Here is an 18,389-nt window from a genome sequence, read left to right on the forward strand (position 1 = left end):
AAATCCCGGAGTCGACTCGAGTCTCAGACTTTGGTTCAAGTTGACTTCTTAACTTATCCAAAATGTCTTGAACCAAATCTAGAGACACTTAACCATAAATTTACAAGATTTTCACTGAAACACTAGATTGAATTCATTAGTAAGCAAAAGATATACTCAAATGCTTTGAGCTCATCAAAATCAAATAGGGTTATAATCAATCACTCCACAATAAGTCAGTCAATACTTCCGATCAGGTGCAAGACGCCATGTACATCCTCAGATTGATATAGGAGGTGATTGATCCTGTAGGAAGAGAATGTCTTGTAGGTCATCAATGAAAATGGGCCATAATATAAGGCTGCCGGGATGAACTTAATGGAGCGACAGCCATATATTTGTGGACCACATATGCTGCACATTGTATCGACCTCATGTTGATGGACATTGCAAAGATTTATAGGATGCAACAAACAGTGTAGATAACCCAAACTATCATCAGATATATTTATAACTATACATAGGTCTTTTCACTAATGAGGAGGTATGCAGGGAGAGATTTTAAGACCAAGAGTCATACGGTTTGTTACCAACTACGTTGCACTTGATATCCTTCTTGAGAGGAAAGCAGCCCTACGTCATATGTTTGTCAGTTCCGAGTGGCAGAAAAGTAGATTTGCAAGGGCCTGCATTGAAGGAGCATTGTCGAGAACTTGATGACGAGACAGACATTCTGGTAGCGGCCACTATTATAGTAAAGACTATCAGACCATATATGAAGTGCTTCAGGCCATGGATAGCGAGAGGTACCCCAGATGGGCTTCTTGTATTATATAATGGAGAGAGCGAAGATTCCAATCGAGGATGTAGATCCGACGTATGCTCAAGAGTACATTGATATCATTGAGTGGCGGTGAAACTACCAGATGAGTAGGTACTTACATCTAGCAGATAAGCAAAAATATTGAAAATTAGACTGCTTCTATACTTATATAATTTTACTAAGACAATAACGAACTCTATCTGCAGCATACTACCTAAACACGAGGTTTCAGTACACCGTAGCTAGAATCGACATAGATCACAGACTTTTGGCTGCTCTGCTAATGTGATTTATAAAATAGAGCCTGATCCAAAAGTCACGGCCCTATGTCTAAAAGAGGTAAGTTAGCTGAAGTGATATGTATAAGTTAACTAGTATATTCAATTATTAATATTTTATAACACGGTTCTTTTTCACAAACCAAAATATTTAGAGAAAGCACTGACAATTTTAGAGTCTCGGCAGCTATCGTAAGTAAGAAAAGTATGAATCCAGAAATATTACACATCAGGAGGACATTTATCTGGCGTTAGATGATTACTAATATGATATTATCTTATATATATGTACATGGTTTTACCCCCACAAGTGGAGAGGTTGTTTTTCATGTTTCGAACCATGACCTCCAAGTCATAATGGAGCAATCTTACTATTGCACCAAGGCATTGCACAACTATACTTTTTTATTTATTTTTTCATATTAATGATTCAATTGTAAATGCTTCTAAGTACAATAGATTAATGTAATGGACTGGAGATGTATATCAAGTGCCTATGAATCCTAATTAATGCCAAAAATAAAGCGTCTTTGTCAAACCAATAACATAGAGGTACCAAAGGTGGGAAGTATGGCATGTAAAACTGCTCTTTGCCACAGTAAATTTTGCTGCCTCCTATGGATACATCCCGGTCATTTCACTTCAACTTGAGCCAATTGCTTTATTAAGGAGGCTTTCAAATAGGTTCTGCTCTAAAAATCAGCAGCTCCTATTTATTGTTGGTAATTATATATTTAGATTTTTCCCCTACCTTCCTCAAAATCTCCAATTGAAAAATGGATCAGATTTGACATGGTACATATTTTAGCTTTGTCATCCATTCTTTCTTCCTAGATATTTTCTCTGTTCATTCTGATAAAACCTAGGAATCAACTTTAACAAACTATTAGAAAATGAGGTCCAACTCAATACTACTATTGTCAAATTAAACATTACAGTAGACCTAGATTTAGCTGATGAGAGTATATGCATGAAAATTAAGGTCTATCAGGATGCTTGATGACTAACATTTATAAAATTGTCAATGTTGAAACTTGAAACAAAGACAAGTAACTATTAGGATCACGTGTGTCCTCAATTTTATGAACCATCGTGAGATCATAAATCCTGTTCTAAATAATCAATTGGAACAATTTCCCATAATAAATACTAGATTTCAGGTATTTCTCTCACCTTAATATAACCAGGCAATAAAAAAGTTGTTCGAGGGGCTTCAAACAAGAATACAATTGCAGCAGGCTAATGTGCCAGCTGAAGCATTTCTGATAGGGCTCTATTACTAAATTACAACAAAACCTGTCTACCAAAGGGGGTAATTCATCAATGGAGGGACAGCACTACTCTTTGAAAGCAATATTCGATGATGTATGCAGCTAGCAAATGCTCCTTTAGCTTTTCACAATAATGTATAATAGTGAATTAAGTCAAAAATGCAAAAAGGTGAACAAAGTGCGGGTTACCTAATAATAATTTCCAATTATATAAAACTCTATTGTATACCTGCAACAATTTTTGCCATGGTTACAAATTCGGCAGTCATTTAATTGAGTACGGGACTTAATATGATTAGAGTGCACAATGAGGTGACAAGAAAAATGGATATGGGTTGTTAATTATTGTGTAAGTGTGCAATGTCATGCTTCCAACCATTCAACGTAACAAATATACCTGCGTGCTATAATAAACACGGCCCCTCTTGCCACCCCTTGTTCTTGGTGGTGGTTTAAAGGCTAGTGCTTCTTGTACAACCTGATTCAGTATTGATGTACCCAGCCTTCTGGACCTCTCCTTGTGAACCATACTAGCAGCAGTGATAATCCTGAAAACATGTGACATAATTAGGATAAAGAATAATTACAGCTCAAATAGTGACAAGATATTGAAATTAAAAAGCTATTGTCTCTAATACAAGAAACTAAGTTGCACATGTGACATGTTACAACACAGTTCAATATATAGTTTTAGTGCTTGGCAACACAAATCTCTACTATAAATGTAATCCCAAACTTATTAATTACTCAATCAGTAAATTCCTCATTCATTGACCTTGTTAAGTATTACTGAACCAACAGCATAATATGAGATTTCTAGTGTATATTTGTCGAGAGACTACATAAAGTAAAAGAGGAGCATAATGTTAATCTATATGCAGTATTTCATATTCAAGAGAAGGTTTTTGGCTTAAGGAAACAAGCAATCAAATGACTGAACAAGAAACAAACCATGATAATCATCTGCTAGTGCTCTGACATGAGCTGAAACAAGGACATCAACTTCTTTTATAATATACCTTATAAAAAAAGAATATAAAGCTTTCCAAAGGAAAAGCAGTAAAAGAAAATTAATTCGAAGAAATTGCTTGTTTTTTTTAACCTAAATTGTTTTTAATAAACAAAAGAGCTTATGGAGATAGCTCTGACCCAAGAATCAGTCTAAACACATAGTATCTCAAATCAAAAGCTCGGTAAACTTAAACCAAATAAAAATATGAACAATAGGTACAAAACACAATAAGGATATACTTTTCAGCACTGTGGCCACTTGTTGCAGTTGAGTAAACAATTGGAGCCCAATCTAGTATGCGAAGCTTCTCCCGGACATCTTGCTCATAATAAGTTGTCGTTTGCTGGTTCTTGTTTGGTATTGTGTCCCATTTGTTTATGACAATAATGCAACCTTTTCCTTCCCTCTCAATTCTTTCAGCAATCCTACAATCCTTAGAAAAAGAAACACAAAGGTGAGCAGGATTGTTACTGAATAAATTTAATACTACCACCAGATATTGATGATTTCTTAGCAAAATGCAAGAGATACTGATGAAGTTTGGTTCCATCCTAAAGTACTTGATAAAAGTAGACAATATTTACATAAAAATTCTGGCACCGTATATCAACACAAACCAAACTATTTGAAGCATGTAATAAGGCATACAACAAAATTGCATGAATGTGTTAGTTATGCATACGAGCAGATATATAGACTTCAAGACAATTTTGAGCTCTACACCCACCAGAGTGATCTGCAATGCAGACCTTGCTAGCAGACAAAGAGGTACAGGTCACGCATCTTCTGTCAAGTATATCCCTGTTCTTTATCATTACAGTAAAGGGGAATTAAGGCATCTAATAAATGGCATCTTAACGAGAGCTTATATATGAAAACTCAAAGCTTATACATGAAAACTCAAAGCCGTTCAGTTCCCAATTTAGTGAAACTCTGATGCAAAAGCCAAAACTTATTTTGGCTTTTGACAAGCAATATTATCAACATAATGTTACAGACAACACACCCTTCCTTCCTTCTATCAAAACATGCTCTAGAGCAGCAGAGCAACCAAGCAGCTCTTGGAAACACAGAAATGATAACTTAATTTATTTCCTTTACAATGATAGAGCTCCAAGTGTATTCTTTGCAACACATGATTTGCAAGAGTTGAAATTTATCACCAAAAGTTTTGGCTTTTGACGAGCAATTTTATCGATATAATGTTACAGACAACACACGCCTCCTTCCTTCTATCAAAACATGCTTTAGAGCAGAAGAGCAACCAAGCAGCTCTTTCAGTCAGAATTGATGAATTAAATCAAGCAGATCCACCAATGCTTGGAAATACAGCAATGATAACTTATTTTATTTCCTTTACAATGACAGAGCTCCAAGTGTATTCTTTACAACACATGATTTGTAAGAGTTGACAATTATCACCAAAAGCTATGGCAGAGTGAATTTGTACAAGGGCATCAGTAACAAATGAACTCCATTTCATGTACATGTTTCCTCAAAGTTGTTCCTCCATTATGCCACGGATGCAATTTCACCAGTTAGCATTCTCAATAACAACATATAATATATTTTGTGATGGCAAAAATAACAGGGGTTAAGCAAAAGAGGGAGAAGGTCTGGGATAGAGTAGGAGAAATTAGAGGAAGGGAGATTCAAGTGGAATCCATCACAAGATTCCAATAGAAATAACTCAAACAATCCAATTATTCATTCTTCCATTCATTTTCTATTATTTGACTTTATATAGAACTACATGACCCTTTATATCCCTTGCAACAATACAGTGTTTTTCCATAAAACAAACAATAGTTACTTTCACATACTTGAGGAGACACATGCCTGGACCATAATTAGTAAAGCCTAGAAACTCTAAAAGGCATTCCACAATTATAAATATATAATTAAAACTTAACAACCAGCAACTATTGAGAGCTAATAAATACTATTTGACTAGGCTTTTGACTTAGTCTAAATTATGGGCTAACCCAACGCTTCTGCTATGTGGAGATTGTACTTAAATTCTTTGATCATCAATACTTTTAGATGTGGCAACCAAAGAGCTGGTTGAGTATCCCAAAATATGCTTCAGGAGATCCAATCATATTGGCTTAAGTTGAACATGCTTCCCTTGACGTATTATGTTATGAGTGCACAATCGTATTTTCTTCCCCTATCACAAAGCCATGGTCATCTTAGTAGGACATGTGTAGCTGCCGATGGTACTACATGCAATACCCATGTATATTAGTGCCTATTACATAATCATTTGTATATGTAAGATATGTGCATTATATATTAAGTATTGATATGTGTAAATGGGATCAGGAGAGCATGGCTTGGTGCAATGGCAAAAGGCTTGGATTGACAATTGCAATAGCATAGGTTCAAATCCTGGTGCAGCCACTTTGTGAAAATGCCAAATAAGGTATTCCATACCTTACCGAACCTGGTGATATGGAGAATACCATACCATCCCGATTCGATAGTGGTACTCGGTACGGAGAGCGTACCAACATTCAGTATGCCGAACCAGCACCGTACCGAACATACTGACATAGTAACAAAGTGGCACCAGTACGGGGCACGATAACAAAGGTTAGGTCTATCCCACTGCCACCTCATCTTTCTTAGGAACAGCGACCTCGTGCTAATCCCTTTAAGTTGTCATCTCATGTTTGTTACACCTCATGGAAATGATGCCACCTCATACTAGAATTTTGGCCACCTAGCTGAACTTGGACTTTGACACATGGCTACTAACTGGGACGTTAGACACCTCATGCTTAGAAACCATCTATAAATAGGAGGGTACTAGCCTCTTTCTGCTGTTCTGTAACTCCAAAAATACCATCAGTCTATAGAAAGAGAAGATATAGTTTGAAGCTCTAGAAATCTTCTAGAGTAAGTGTTCTTACATAGTTGGCAATCTATATTTTAGCAAACGATTGATGGTTTTATATGGATTCAGAATTTGGTCTTCTACTCTTCACTATCTACAAAGTACAAACTATCTAGAATCCTTATTTCCAACTAAAGTTAAGAAAGTTTATAGATTCTGACTTCAGCAATATGTGAGGTTCCATGAATATTTTTGTACGCTATACATGTATGTTATATGTAAATGACTGAAATTTTCATGATTGTCTAATCTTTTTCCTAATGTTTTGTGGCATATACATTTTGAAAAGTAGGTGTTCTGAATGACTACATGGCATCCAAATTTATCAAGTGTTAGGTCATCAGGATTTAAATTTAGGTCAATGTATCAAAGAGATTGTTTTTGACTCTAGTCATTCAAAATATTAATTAATCATTGTACTGATGGTGTTCCCTTTGTCATGGATTGAAGTGAAAACTTTTGGTCAATCAGTTATCCCTGACCAGCAGGTATATTAGTCAATGTCAATGAACCTTAGCTAGTGGGTAAAATAGTTAGCATCAGTGAACCATTGACTAGCTGCAAGTACAATAATTGATCTTAATGTTAGTCGTCTTGGTACTAGACCCCGTACTAATGCCATACTAACATAGTGTTGATACGGTATGGTACAAAATTTTTTCAGCGCACCGAGTGTCGGACGCCACCCATACTGGGTATCAGTACCGAACCGGTATGGTACACCCCGTACCGCCTGGTTCGGGCTAGTACGGCAAACCATGGTTGGTCTCAATAAACCCTTAGCTAATAGGCCTACTGATCAATGAACCAATGACCAACAAGTATAATAGCTGGTAACTGACCATTTGGTACTGAAATGATCACAATATGTGTTTTAAAAGTTTTGAGTATTCAAGCATCTTGAAGCATCCTAGTGCATTAAAGTGTTTCTAAGCATATCTTGGTGTCCCCAAACGAGTGTTTTTTCAATAATTTTGCACAAAAAGGCATGTATTTTGATGATACTAGTTGTTCAAAAGCATTCAACTGTATCAAAACAAAGCTATATTAGTCAATGTAGTTATCTGATACCTCTTATAAGATATTGTTATTCACTAATTCAGTTTTAATAAGTACAAATCCTTAATGCTTCCATTGTTCTATTTTCATGGTACTATATTGTTTGTTATATTTGGTCACTTACTACCCACCTATTTATCATATTTCAGAGTGAAGGACTTATTGGCTTAGCTTACTAGAAGTTGGAAGTATTTTCAGTATGCATATTAAAGCCTACTTCAGAAAGAGACTAGTGTCATATTGGGGTTGTATTACAAGGTAAGAGGTGCTACAGACTACTGTTGTATAAGGAGTGGAGGGTATTGTAATATATCCATAGTAAAGGATGTAAAAAACATGTGTATAATGAACAACCTTGTGTATTACGAGATGATGAAATGACATAGATTTTGGTTTGGCTTCAGGTCATCAAAATTGCTGTTAGACTTGAGACTTGGAAGAACTAGGTGCCAGGTCGTGACATTGTCACATAAATCTCACTCAATAAAATTTCTTACAACAGAAAATGTGACAATATTGCTATTGATGATGAGTTTAACTTAAGCATGAAGACAAGCCAGATAATATGGACAAGGTCTAGGCTTGGTCTGAAATTAAGTGCTTGAACCAATTCATTGGAGACAATGTTTGATGTCCTTCATTTACCAATAACAAGATCACAAAGCTGTTCACTGAACCTAGCACATGTGCTGAAAATGCTTGCATGCCTCCAATCTTGAATACTATGGATGGAGACAGATCAAGAGCCACTCCATCTCCATATGTAATAAGCACATTATTATCTATGGAAGCATTCATCAACAGCAACTTCGATAGAGTCTTGGCTTGGATTCACAAGTCTTTTGGGACATGCCGTGACATGGCCCAACTCCTTGCATTTAAAACATCAATTAGCAAATATCCCTTAGCATTAGCAATTATCAAAACTAATAGAAAAAATATGATGTCATAAAAATGATAACGGGCGTCGAGCATAATTTTTCTTCAATGCGAAAAGCCATATGTTATGCTTCATGAATAGTCCAAACACATGATGTTATCATGTTATCTCATGATAGACAACTGTCATAAAACTTCCTAGTGTAGAAATCAATCGATTCTTCTTGTTGAGGAAGACATTATAGCCACATGTGAAGAGATTGAATATGTTATGTAGGAACGAATCAAGGTTGAAGCAATTGTTTCATCTCCAACTGTGTGGCACCAAATCGTATGTTAAGTTTACTTTGGCATTGCCACCAAATTTGAGCTGAATCCATGAGTTTGGTTGAAGCAAATTGAACCTTGCATCCCTTGGTAAATTAATACCAATCAAAAGGCTCACCTCATGATGGATAGAACCAGAATTTCTGTTTGGGAAGCCAAGTGCTAAAGCATTTTTATGTCCATTTCAAACGAATAAAAAAAATCAATATATATATATATATATATATATATATATATATATATACACTTTTCATGTCAATTAGCATAACAGAAAAAATTAGTAGATGTCCAATTCTGAAACTTTTTAATAAATAATACAAAGAAAAACTAAAAGGACTTGCACAAGATTGTGCAGCCATAAGGAAACTCTATACTTTTTAAGTCGACCCAATTCTCTTTGAGGCCATGGTTTTAGACCTGGACCCAACCCGTTTGCTAAGTAGGTCAGTTCAGTTTGGGTCCATACTCCATGGAAAATTTTAAAGACTAATCAGGGCATTCATGTCAGCTGGGTCAAGCATGAACAAAACCTAAATCAATGCATTTTAGACTAGGTTGAGATGTCTCTATGTTCAGGTCTACCAGCAACATAAATGAAAAGTAAACTGTTCATTCTTATGCTTATAAGGAAAACTAGAACTGACATGCAAAACAGGTGGAGAGAGATAAAAGAGGGTCATCATGCAGATTGCTACCACTAATGTCATCAACAAGGATGTAGTTCAACCAATATTAAGCCTACAACCTACAAATAACTAGCCCTATTTACCTCAATATGGCAATAGGGTGAGTGAGAGGGATTAGGGACATCAAAATCATGAGTTTTGGAGTTGAATTGAACCAGGTCAATTACCTGAAGTGGTAGTGGGTATACCAGTAGTTTCTCCCGATGCAAATAAAGGGAAGAAAATCTTTCAGAAAATTTACATCAAAATGCTAAGGAAGAAAGTGCAGAAGGGAGTTTCTAAGGCATATGAGCATCCCAGTGCACAAAGCTCCCATCATTGGAGGGTTTAGAGAAGGTTAAATATACACAGACTCATCATCGCATGTAAATAGGCTATTTCCATGGAAAATCCATGGCACCCAAGTCACATTGGATCAACCTTACTATTGCCAAGGCTCGCCCTTGGAGTTTTTGAAGCATGTGCAACACCCTATATAAAACTTTCCAGTGACTAAGGTTTAACCTATCTTAGACCCAATTAGTACATGGGTAAGGTCATGTCCAAGTCATCTAGGAAAAGAAAATGATCCATACCTAATCCAAAGTCTCAAAGGAGTCATTTTTAGACTCATACCCACCCAAAAATCCAAATATGGGTTGGACTGGGCCTCATCGGATCAGGACAAAGAAGGATCATGGGTTGACCCTACCCATTTGCAGCCATAGGTGTAGACCCTAAAAGCATTATCTCCACTACATCCACCTTCATGTGGCTCACCTACCTACATACACATACACATAGCTATAACTTCAACTTATTTATTTTCTCACTCATTGTATCACAATAAATAACTCAAATAGATCATATTAAATGACGAAAGAATGATATTTCTATCCATTGAAAGCATGGCATGGTCTTTCAATTTTTATCTATATTTTAATTATTTTTACATTTACCAGATATGTATTCTTTATAGACAAATCACTAAATATTTTGTTTCCTTGACAATTCCAACTCATCCTCATGTATCAAAATAAGATCTTGCATATACGTGCATGCCAATGTACAATCAGCAATTTTATCAGAAACTATCAACATCAACCACCTGCGCTCTCACACTTGCAACAGGTGTATGAACTAATTTCACCGGTTAAATGTCTTACAAAGTTTTAGGAAAATTAAGTAATGAGGGGGAAAAAACTACTTACATGCATGAAAACCTAATTAACATCACTGAGATATCTAGCAAGAACAGTATTAGCAGAAAATATATACCTGTTCTGTAATGCAAGCCATGGCTTCAATAACGAGAGCCACAACATCTGAACGACGAATGGCTCGGAATGCTCGATTCACTGACAAGGCCTCAGTTGTACTACCAGAAGAAGCTACAGCTGCCCTTCGTCGAATGCCAGCAGTGTCAATAAGTTTGTACTTCTACAAAATAATGTTAAATTTTTAATATCACATCATAGAATACTAAAATTTGAAATTATAGAAAAAATATTTAGTCAACAAACAATTGTCTGAAAAACTGTTTTCAGTCAGTATGGCAGCCACTAATTCATAAGGGTACTTGCATTATTATATTGGAAAAATCAGTTTAATAAAAGAGAGGGAAGGGAAAAAAGTCAAAAAAACACTTTAAAAAACTTTAACTTCCTTGTTAAATATAAAGAAGACAGAACTTTGAATTAAACACCGCCCATGCTGGTTCCAAGCTCAGATGGAAAGGTGGAGGTTTGACATTAGGTTGACAGCCAGTTGTAAGAAGCATTTCAAACTATCAAATGGATCCAAATTCGATATTCATGAATGCTAGGGCATCACCAGAATTAATAAAATCAAAGGCAGCCCTAAATAGGAATGCTTGGTGAAGGAAGATTCATGAACTTGAACCCAAAAATAGTTGGGACAAGGCTAGATCATTATGGTTATAGTATGGAACTTCAAACTAAATGAGGTAGCATGAGTGAGAAAGTGGTTTCATTGATCATAAAATGCCACCAAGCAAGATAGGATTCTCACATTATCAAGTACAAGAATCAATGGACAGAATTTCTGATGCCGTAATAAAATCATGATCAATTTAATGATGACCAAGATAGAGGTATGAATATTCAATATGGGAAGCAAGGACCACGGACTATCCTGAACCAGGCGATTCAGGGTGTACTGAACCAGGGTTTCTGGGACTACTTGGCCAGTCAATCTAGTTCCTAAACCAAACCATGCTTTTAATAAAAACCTCGCAACCCTCTCCCTTTCTCCTAATCTCTCGATTCTCATCTCTCTTTCGCCCAATCTCTTGATTCTACTTTCTTGATCTTCCACTCCCCTCTCCCCTCTCTCTTGATGCTCCACAACATCGACTAGGGTTAGAGTTCTGTGATGACGAAGTGCGCCTCTGTTTTTCCCCCTCTCTCTCTCCCCCCCCTTTCTCTCTCTCTCCCTCTCCTCCCCCCCCTCTCCCTCTCCTTCTCCCTCCCCCAGGTTCCAGTGCACCTCAGCCTGGTACAATATGTATCGATACCGTACCGAACCGGTTGCTGGCCCATATGTCTCTAGGTAACGGTTCAGCGAACCATAGTACGAAGAATAATGTAAAAGTGTATAGATATAGTAGTGCAATTTCGGTTCATTACATGCAATTCTCTAATGGTCTCAATCAATAAACATCATCAAGGTTATAAATGTTACCAAATAATGTATAATTTAAGCAAAAACAACGAATTGCCAAATTGCCATATATTAACATAAACCTGCCCATCAGGTCCAGTAAATTCAGTATCAATAGCATCACGAGTTGTCCCGCTGATTGGGCTGACGATGGTTCTGTCTTCTCCAACCAAGGCATTCAAAATGCTACTTTTCCCAACATTTGGTCTCCCAACTATAGCAATAGAAGGAACATAATTTTCTTCTACTTCACTGGTGTCCAAGGCCTGCGCCAATTATATCCATCTAAACATATCAATTTTAATAAAGTAATAGTACAATACATCAGAAAGAAGAAAAGTTCCAAAGCATACTACATGCCTCGACCAATAAATTAGTACTAAAATGCACCAGGCTAAAAAAATTGAAATGAACAAGGAAATATGTGCATTAAGAAATCACTCTAGTGTTTATTGTCTCATCTTTACAAAGCCATGATAAAGCTAGTGAAGAAAAAATACTCATGTACCTAAAGAACTCAACCTTTCCCATATTTCATCTTAGTTCAAACAAAGAAAATGGACTCTGTCAAGTCTTGTAAGGCTTTGGACATGAGCAATTTCTTTAAGCTTTCTCGAAGCTTTTCTTGAGAGTTGGCATGTTAATAAGTATACAGGCATCATTTTGCTAAGTAGTTCAACAATGATCATTTCAATAATGCCAGCACAAAGATGGAGAACAATTCCTGTCTCATTTATTTATTTATTTATTTATTTCACAAAAGAAACTTGAAGAAACAAACAAATCAAATATACTACGAAGATTTTGTATGCTTATATTGGATTACTGTACCTCAATATTTTTCAGTTCTGAACAGACAACATCAAGAAGCTCTCCAGTTCCAGTGCCTGAAAGAGCAGATATTGGCATGGGAGAAAACCTGTTAAACAAATCAAAAAGATAACAATATGACATAACTTCTAGAGATAAAAACCAAAATGTGTCTCTTATTAAACTCTTGCAAAATAAATAGCTGCCTGTTTTGTCCGTTCAGATTTATGAGCATATCATGAAAGAGAAATAGTTTGTTTGTGTCATGTGTGGACATTAGTCACCATCAACTGTGCAGACTAATCTATTGCCCAGATTTAGTAAAAAGGTAAATGAGTGGATGCATTTAACAAATGATTATGAAAGCTCCATTCGAAACCCTCGACCCAAGCTCTTGCAGCCTAGCTGGACAACCAAGAACTCACAATAAGTAAATATGTTATAAGTCCAACTAAGACTTATGACCTCAGTACAGATTTTACATATTATGCTGTCTCATGGAAGTGTTTTTAATTATTACAAAGTATTTATACAATATGTTCACAGTTCAACACATATGCCTTGGTATGTTATAGTTCAGATGAAAACTGTGCAAAACCTGATGATGTAAATGAAGTATTTAAAATAGAGAACGATTGACATCATACCCAATCAGCCATCTGGTTAAATGCCTCTAATTATTATCTATTATGCAACTAATGTCATTATCGAGCAAAAAATTAGAAACCATGTGGCAATGTGCAACAAATATTTAATACTTTTTATCTACAACACATGTGCAACCTGAATTTGCACCGACTACAACCAGAACTCTAGGCCAAGCGGGGGGAATAAACATCAAATTTTCATCAAGATTGGCTAGCAAACAACTCGGTTACAAGTTTTTTTGGTACAAAACACAGTTACAAGTTGGTAGAATTGATTTCAACATGGTTCAGGCAACTCAACCTGATGCAACCTGAGATTGATATTCGATGGTATATTGCAATGCTCAATCAAGGCCAACCAATCTCTCAAGCCAAATTGTTCAAGGCAACACGGAACAAGTACTAACCTAAGAGAGCCCAGGTTAATACATGACAGATTTGTGTACGAATGATTATTTAGAATATATAACTACAAGTTACAATTTGTATGTACATTTTATCATGTGACAGTATATAGAATAATACTTGTTAGAAACACACTAGCAGTTTTAATCTAATTTGCTCAATTGAGAGCCACCCAATCTCAACCCAACTTGATAAAGAACAAACTTTTACCAAAATCATCCTAAAGCCAACCTAAATCAAGAAAAAACAATGTATCACGTGTTATGATATAGCATATACAACTGTGCACCATAGCTAGTCCATACTTTTTACTTTGTAATAGTATTTAATAAGTCATTAGAAACACACAGCCATATTTAATCAAAATGGTGCCATTTTCCTAGTAGATAGTGTCATTTGCCACTAGAATACCTATGAAGCACATAATTCTCAATCTAATCTGCCAACCTAACATGAAAGATGTTCAGTTTGGAGTCTTTGGACAATATGTATCAAGCAGGTTTATCTCAAGCAGATCAAATTCTTAGTTCAATGTGTTACAATGACATCAGTTTTTAAGAAATCAAGTACAAAAAACCTACTGTACTGGGAGTTGAACATGGCATAGCACTGATGACCTTGACATTTCTGAAATCAAACGTCCTGCAATCCTGCTTATGTTGGCACATACTGTTTCCGTATTTGGAACGGAATTTGGAATGTCCTGTCAAATGTCACTTTGGTGCAAATGTTGACACTCTTGGCACCCAACATTCCTAGTAAATATTAGGATTGATAATATCTTAAGCATCATAACTTCTTTTGTTCTATAATAATGATTATATGTATACATACATACATATACATATATATATACACACATAAATATACATATATATACATAAATATACATATATATACATATGTACATATACATATATACACACACACACACATACATACGTACGTACATATATATATATATATACACAAACATACGTACATACACACATATATATATGTACAAATACAAAGTGTTGTGGACTAACTATTGTAGTATTTAGCATAGTAATGCTAATACTTAATAATATCAAAGGCTGCCTTAAATGTGAAAATTGATGAAGCCAACCCCAACACACCTAGATGGTTACAGTTATTGTTATTTATTTATTTATTTGCATCGGAGGCATGTCAAGCTTACTGGAGGGTGGAACTAATACCTCAAGACAAAGATTTGAAAACTGGTGGATCAGTACAGCATCATCAATACTAATATCGTTCTGACAAGAAACCAGCACTGGTATCAGCAGGGGATGCCAAAACCATCCATACCAGTACATATTGCCTATACCTCTGTGTCAATGCATACCGACTGCACCATACCAACTATAATAGTTGGTATCAATGGTTCTTCTTTCGTTTTGATGCTGCCAATTTTGATGCATAATGATGACTCTAGTACCACACCATTTCGACGGAAGAATGGTATGTGATTAGATATTGATATTTAAGAACTTTTCTCAAGATGCATGGATATTTGATGGTCATGGTTCACTTGGCTGGTCTAACATAATCCAACTCACCTAAGTTACTTTCCAACTGTAACAGGGTGGGTATGCAGTTACCGTGTATATACATATAGGGAGTGTACTCACTAATACTGACATAATATTAAAAGCCATGTGGCTCCTAAAAGAAGGAATCTGCAATCATTTAAATCTCTCCATTTATACAACAGATCTAACAGAGCAAAATCTATCCATTTATAAAACAGATCTAACGGAGAAAAGATTCTCTGAAAGTACACAGACTTTTGTCTAAGCATTTAAGTTTATCTGAAACCCATCTTAAGAACAATATGCTAAATGTTTATAAATTTTGTCATTCTCACAAACATATCACCATGACAACAAAGACTATGCAAAAGTAAAGTACAAATCTCACCCCAAGGACCAAAATTCTGATGCTTGCATCAGGCCCTTGCGTGGAGACTCACATTTGTTTACAGCAAGTATAATACATTTATTTGAGTACTTCTTGCGTAGCCAGTCTGCGATTTCGACATCAGCTGCGATCAGACCAGCCTGTGCAAATAGAGCTTCAGCAAATGAGAAAACAAACCATATAAAACATTAATAAATCAACCATGAATTCTGAAAGCGAGGTCAAGAAACATAAAAAAGGATGCAGAAAAGAATATTGCACAAAATAAATTTGAAATAAAACAAAGAAGAAAAAACTGTCGAATCCACAAGTTTTGTTAGCCAACATTAAATGTAATTTGATTTCAAAACAAAAAAAAAACTATTGAATGCTGAAGTTCTCACTTTTTACCCAAGTATAGATACTTCAAATTTTGGTGTATACATTATGACTTTATAAGCTTAGATTATTGCAAAATCAGTGCAAAAAATATTCACTATATAACAAAACTGGCCTATCAAATGTCATCCAAGAGACAGGTTAGCAAGATAGACTACATCTTAGTGTACTTTATTTTGTATAAAATCAATGAACTCTGAATAAAATATTTTTTAAAAAAATCATATTGAGATTAATACTTGACCCCAAAGAAATGCTCTAACAATTTGTGGCACCACTGGCAACCCAATCAGACTCCAATGCATATATATAAATCAACATGCTGACAGTAAAGGGCAACATAGTCATCCCCAAACTTTTTATGACGAGGAAAGAAATAAAAAGTAATTATGCATTCACTGCTAGCTTATTTATGTTTTGCAGTTTGCACTTAACATTACAGAATTTTGTTTAGTATTCTTGTATTTTACTATACAAGATAGCATGGTAGCATTACCACTTGTACATTATACTCAGTGTTTATGCAATTCATGTGGCAAGTTGAATTGAAAGCACTTATAGCTCAAACTACGATGCTCAGTCCAAAGGATTTATTGATGCCACCATGGAGATATCTACTTCTGAGTTGTCTTTGCACTAGAGCTCAAAAGCCCCTTTTTCCCTCTTCTAGTAGACAGAAGAGGCAAGTCCACTCAATTTCATTCTACTAACAGAGGCCCAACAAGGATTGCATTTTTGCAACCAATCCTACAAGAAAATCCGATATCCAGATAACCACACGGCCCATGCAACAGGCCAATTCAGTTAACGAATCTATCTCTTGGTTTCCTTATCTGAAGATATGTCACATGTAAATACTATGTAGACTAGACCTTAACAACATGCTTGGAATATGAGATACAAGGATGAAGAGAACTGATGATATTGCCTTTTTTGCAAGGTTCGCCGTCTCCGTACCGGTGCCCCCTAGCATAGTATCGGTACGGTACGGTATGCAGTTTTTTTTTGGCATACCAAGTATCAGTACGCCATCAGTACTGGTACCGATATCGAACCGATATGGTACAATACGTCCGGTACCGTTTGGTTCGGTACGGTACGGCATACCATGCTTTTTTGATCCAAAATATCACTATTATGAAGTTGCCTTCAGTCAGGTAAAGATAATAAGCTCAAAATATTTTAATGTCTTTATTTAGGTTGCTGATTATACTCAACAACTATGTTCCTGGCCTTTGGCATGAGGATCAAGTATGGACATGTTACCAACCATCGGATCTTTTTAACATTTAAAAAAAATTTTGTAGACCACAGTTCACCATTCCCACATACAGCCATGTACCAAGCATCATACCATACTGATAGCAAACTGATACTCAGTACAGAGGCCATATCGAGTGTCAACACCATGAACTGATCCATACCAACACTGTACCAACATGGTACAGTAATGGATACAACAAACCATAGACCCATATCCAAGTTTCATATCCAAGGATTTACATGTTAGACCATGTCAGTCCATATCAAGCATATTGTCCATATGGGTAGGGAACTGGCACCCAATACACCTCTCATACCAAGTGTCCAAGGAATGTATCATACCAACAATCAATACGGGCTATACTGGCACGGGTACTGAAATTGGTACTTCAAAACTTCAAAACTTCGGTCATACCTATTACCCCATATCCCTCAAGGATAAAATGAAGGACCCAGATAACATAGCTAATAGGCAATCTAATACCAGCTTTTACATCTTCCTTCAAGGCTCGCAAATCATATGTATAAGAAAGAAGTAGGCACATTATTTCTCATTACATGTCCAGGGTGAGTCCTGAGTAGTGCCATAGCTCATAGCACCATGGATGTTATATATATCCATGTTAGACATAGCTGCTGCATTTACTTCTTTGTTGTAGAACCTATAGCATCAAATAGATTAATAAAAATTTGATTTTGCATAAGAGAAGATACTTGAGAATAATTGCCAGCCCAGCATTTCTTCTTACTTCACCACTTCCTATCACATCAAATGAGTAACTCATAAACTTTTTCAGAAGGCTCATACTACCACCCACTTAAAGTACCTATAAGACATACTCAATGGCAAACCACCCCAAGTTTAAGAAGTGCTATTAGAGGTATCTGCTATCTATATATTAAAAGTAACTATTAACTCTTTTCTGCTTGGAGTAGTTACATGATGCATGAGAGGGCTATACTGACCTCATTAATGAAGCACTGCATCCTTGCAATCCATCCAACCGTACTACTCAAGTTTCAATAGTAATTGGAATTCATATATTATGGCAAGCATATACATATGCTTCAGTATTTGTCTAAGCACAA

The 18,389-nt window shown here is 35.9% G+C and overlaps 1 protein-coding gene across 4 annotated transcripts in view; it reads right to left on the reverse strand.

Annotated features, from left to right (window-relative positions):
* Positions 1-18,389, reverse strand: part of LOC103724064 (GTPase Der) — a 56,230-nt gene that overhangs the window by 24,598 nt on the left and 13,243 nt on the right. For all 4 annotated transcript variants that reach the window (XM_039118842.1, XM_039118843.1, XM_039118844.1 and 1 more), the window contains 6 exons: positions 15,660-15,799; positions 12,706-12,793; positions 11,958-12,140; positions 10,471-10,632; positions 3,603-3,796; positions 2,749-2,899 (listed from right to left, as the gene is read on the reverse strand). In XM_039118842.1, coding sequence (XP_038974770.1) covers positions 2,749-2,899; positions 3,603-3,796; positions 10,471-10,632; positions 11,958-12,140; positions 12,706-12,793; positions 15,660-15,799 — 918 coding nt within the window. The remainder of the gene's footprint in view (positions 1-2,748; positions 2,900-3,602; positions 3,797-10,470; positions 10,633-11,957; positions 12,141-12,705; positions 12,794-15,659; positions 15,800-18,389) is intronic.

This window comes from Phoenix dactylifera, unplaced genomic scaffold (genome assembly GCF_009389715.1).
Source record: "Phoenix dactylifera cultivar Barhee BC4 unplaced genomic scaffold, palm_55x_up_171113_PBpolish2nd_filt_p 000430F, whole genome shotgun sequence".
Classification (NCBI taxonomy): domain Eukaryota; kingdom Viridiplantae; phylum Streptophyta; class Magnoliopsida; order Arecales; family Arecaceae; genus Phoenix; species Phoenix dactylifera.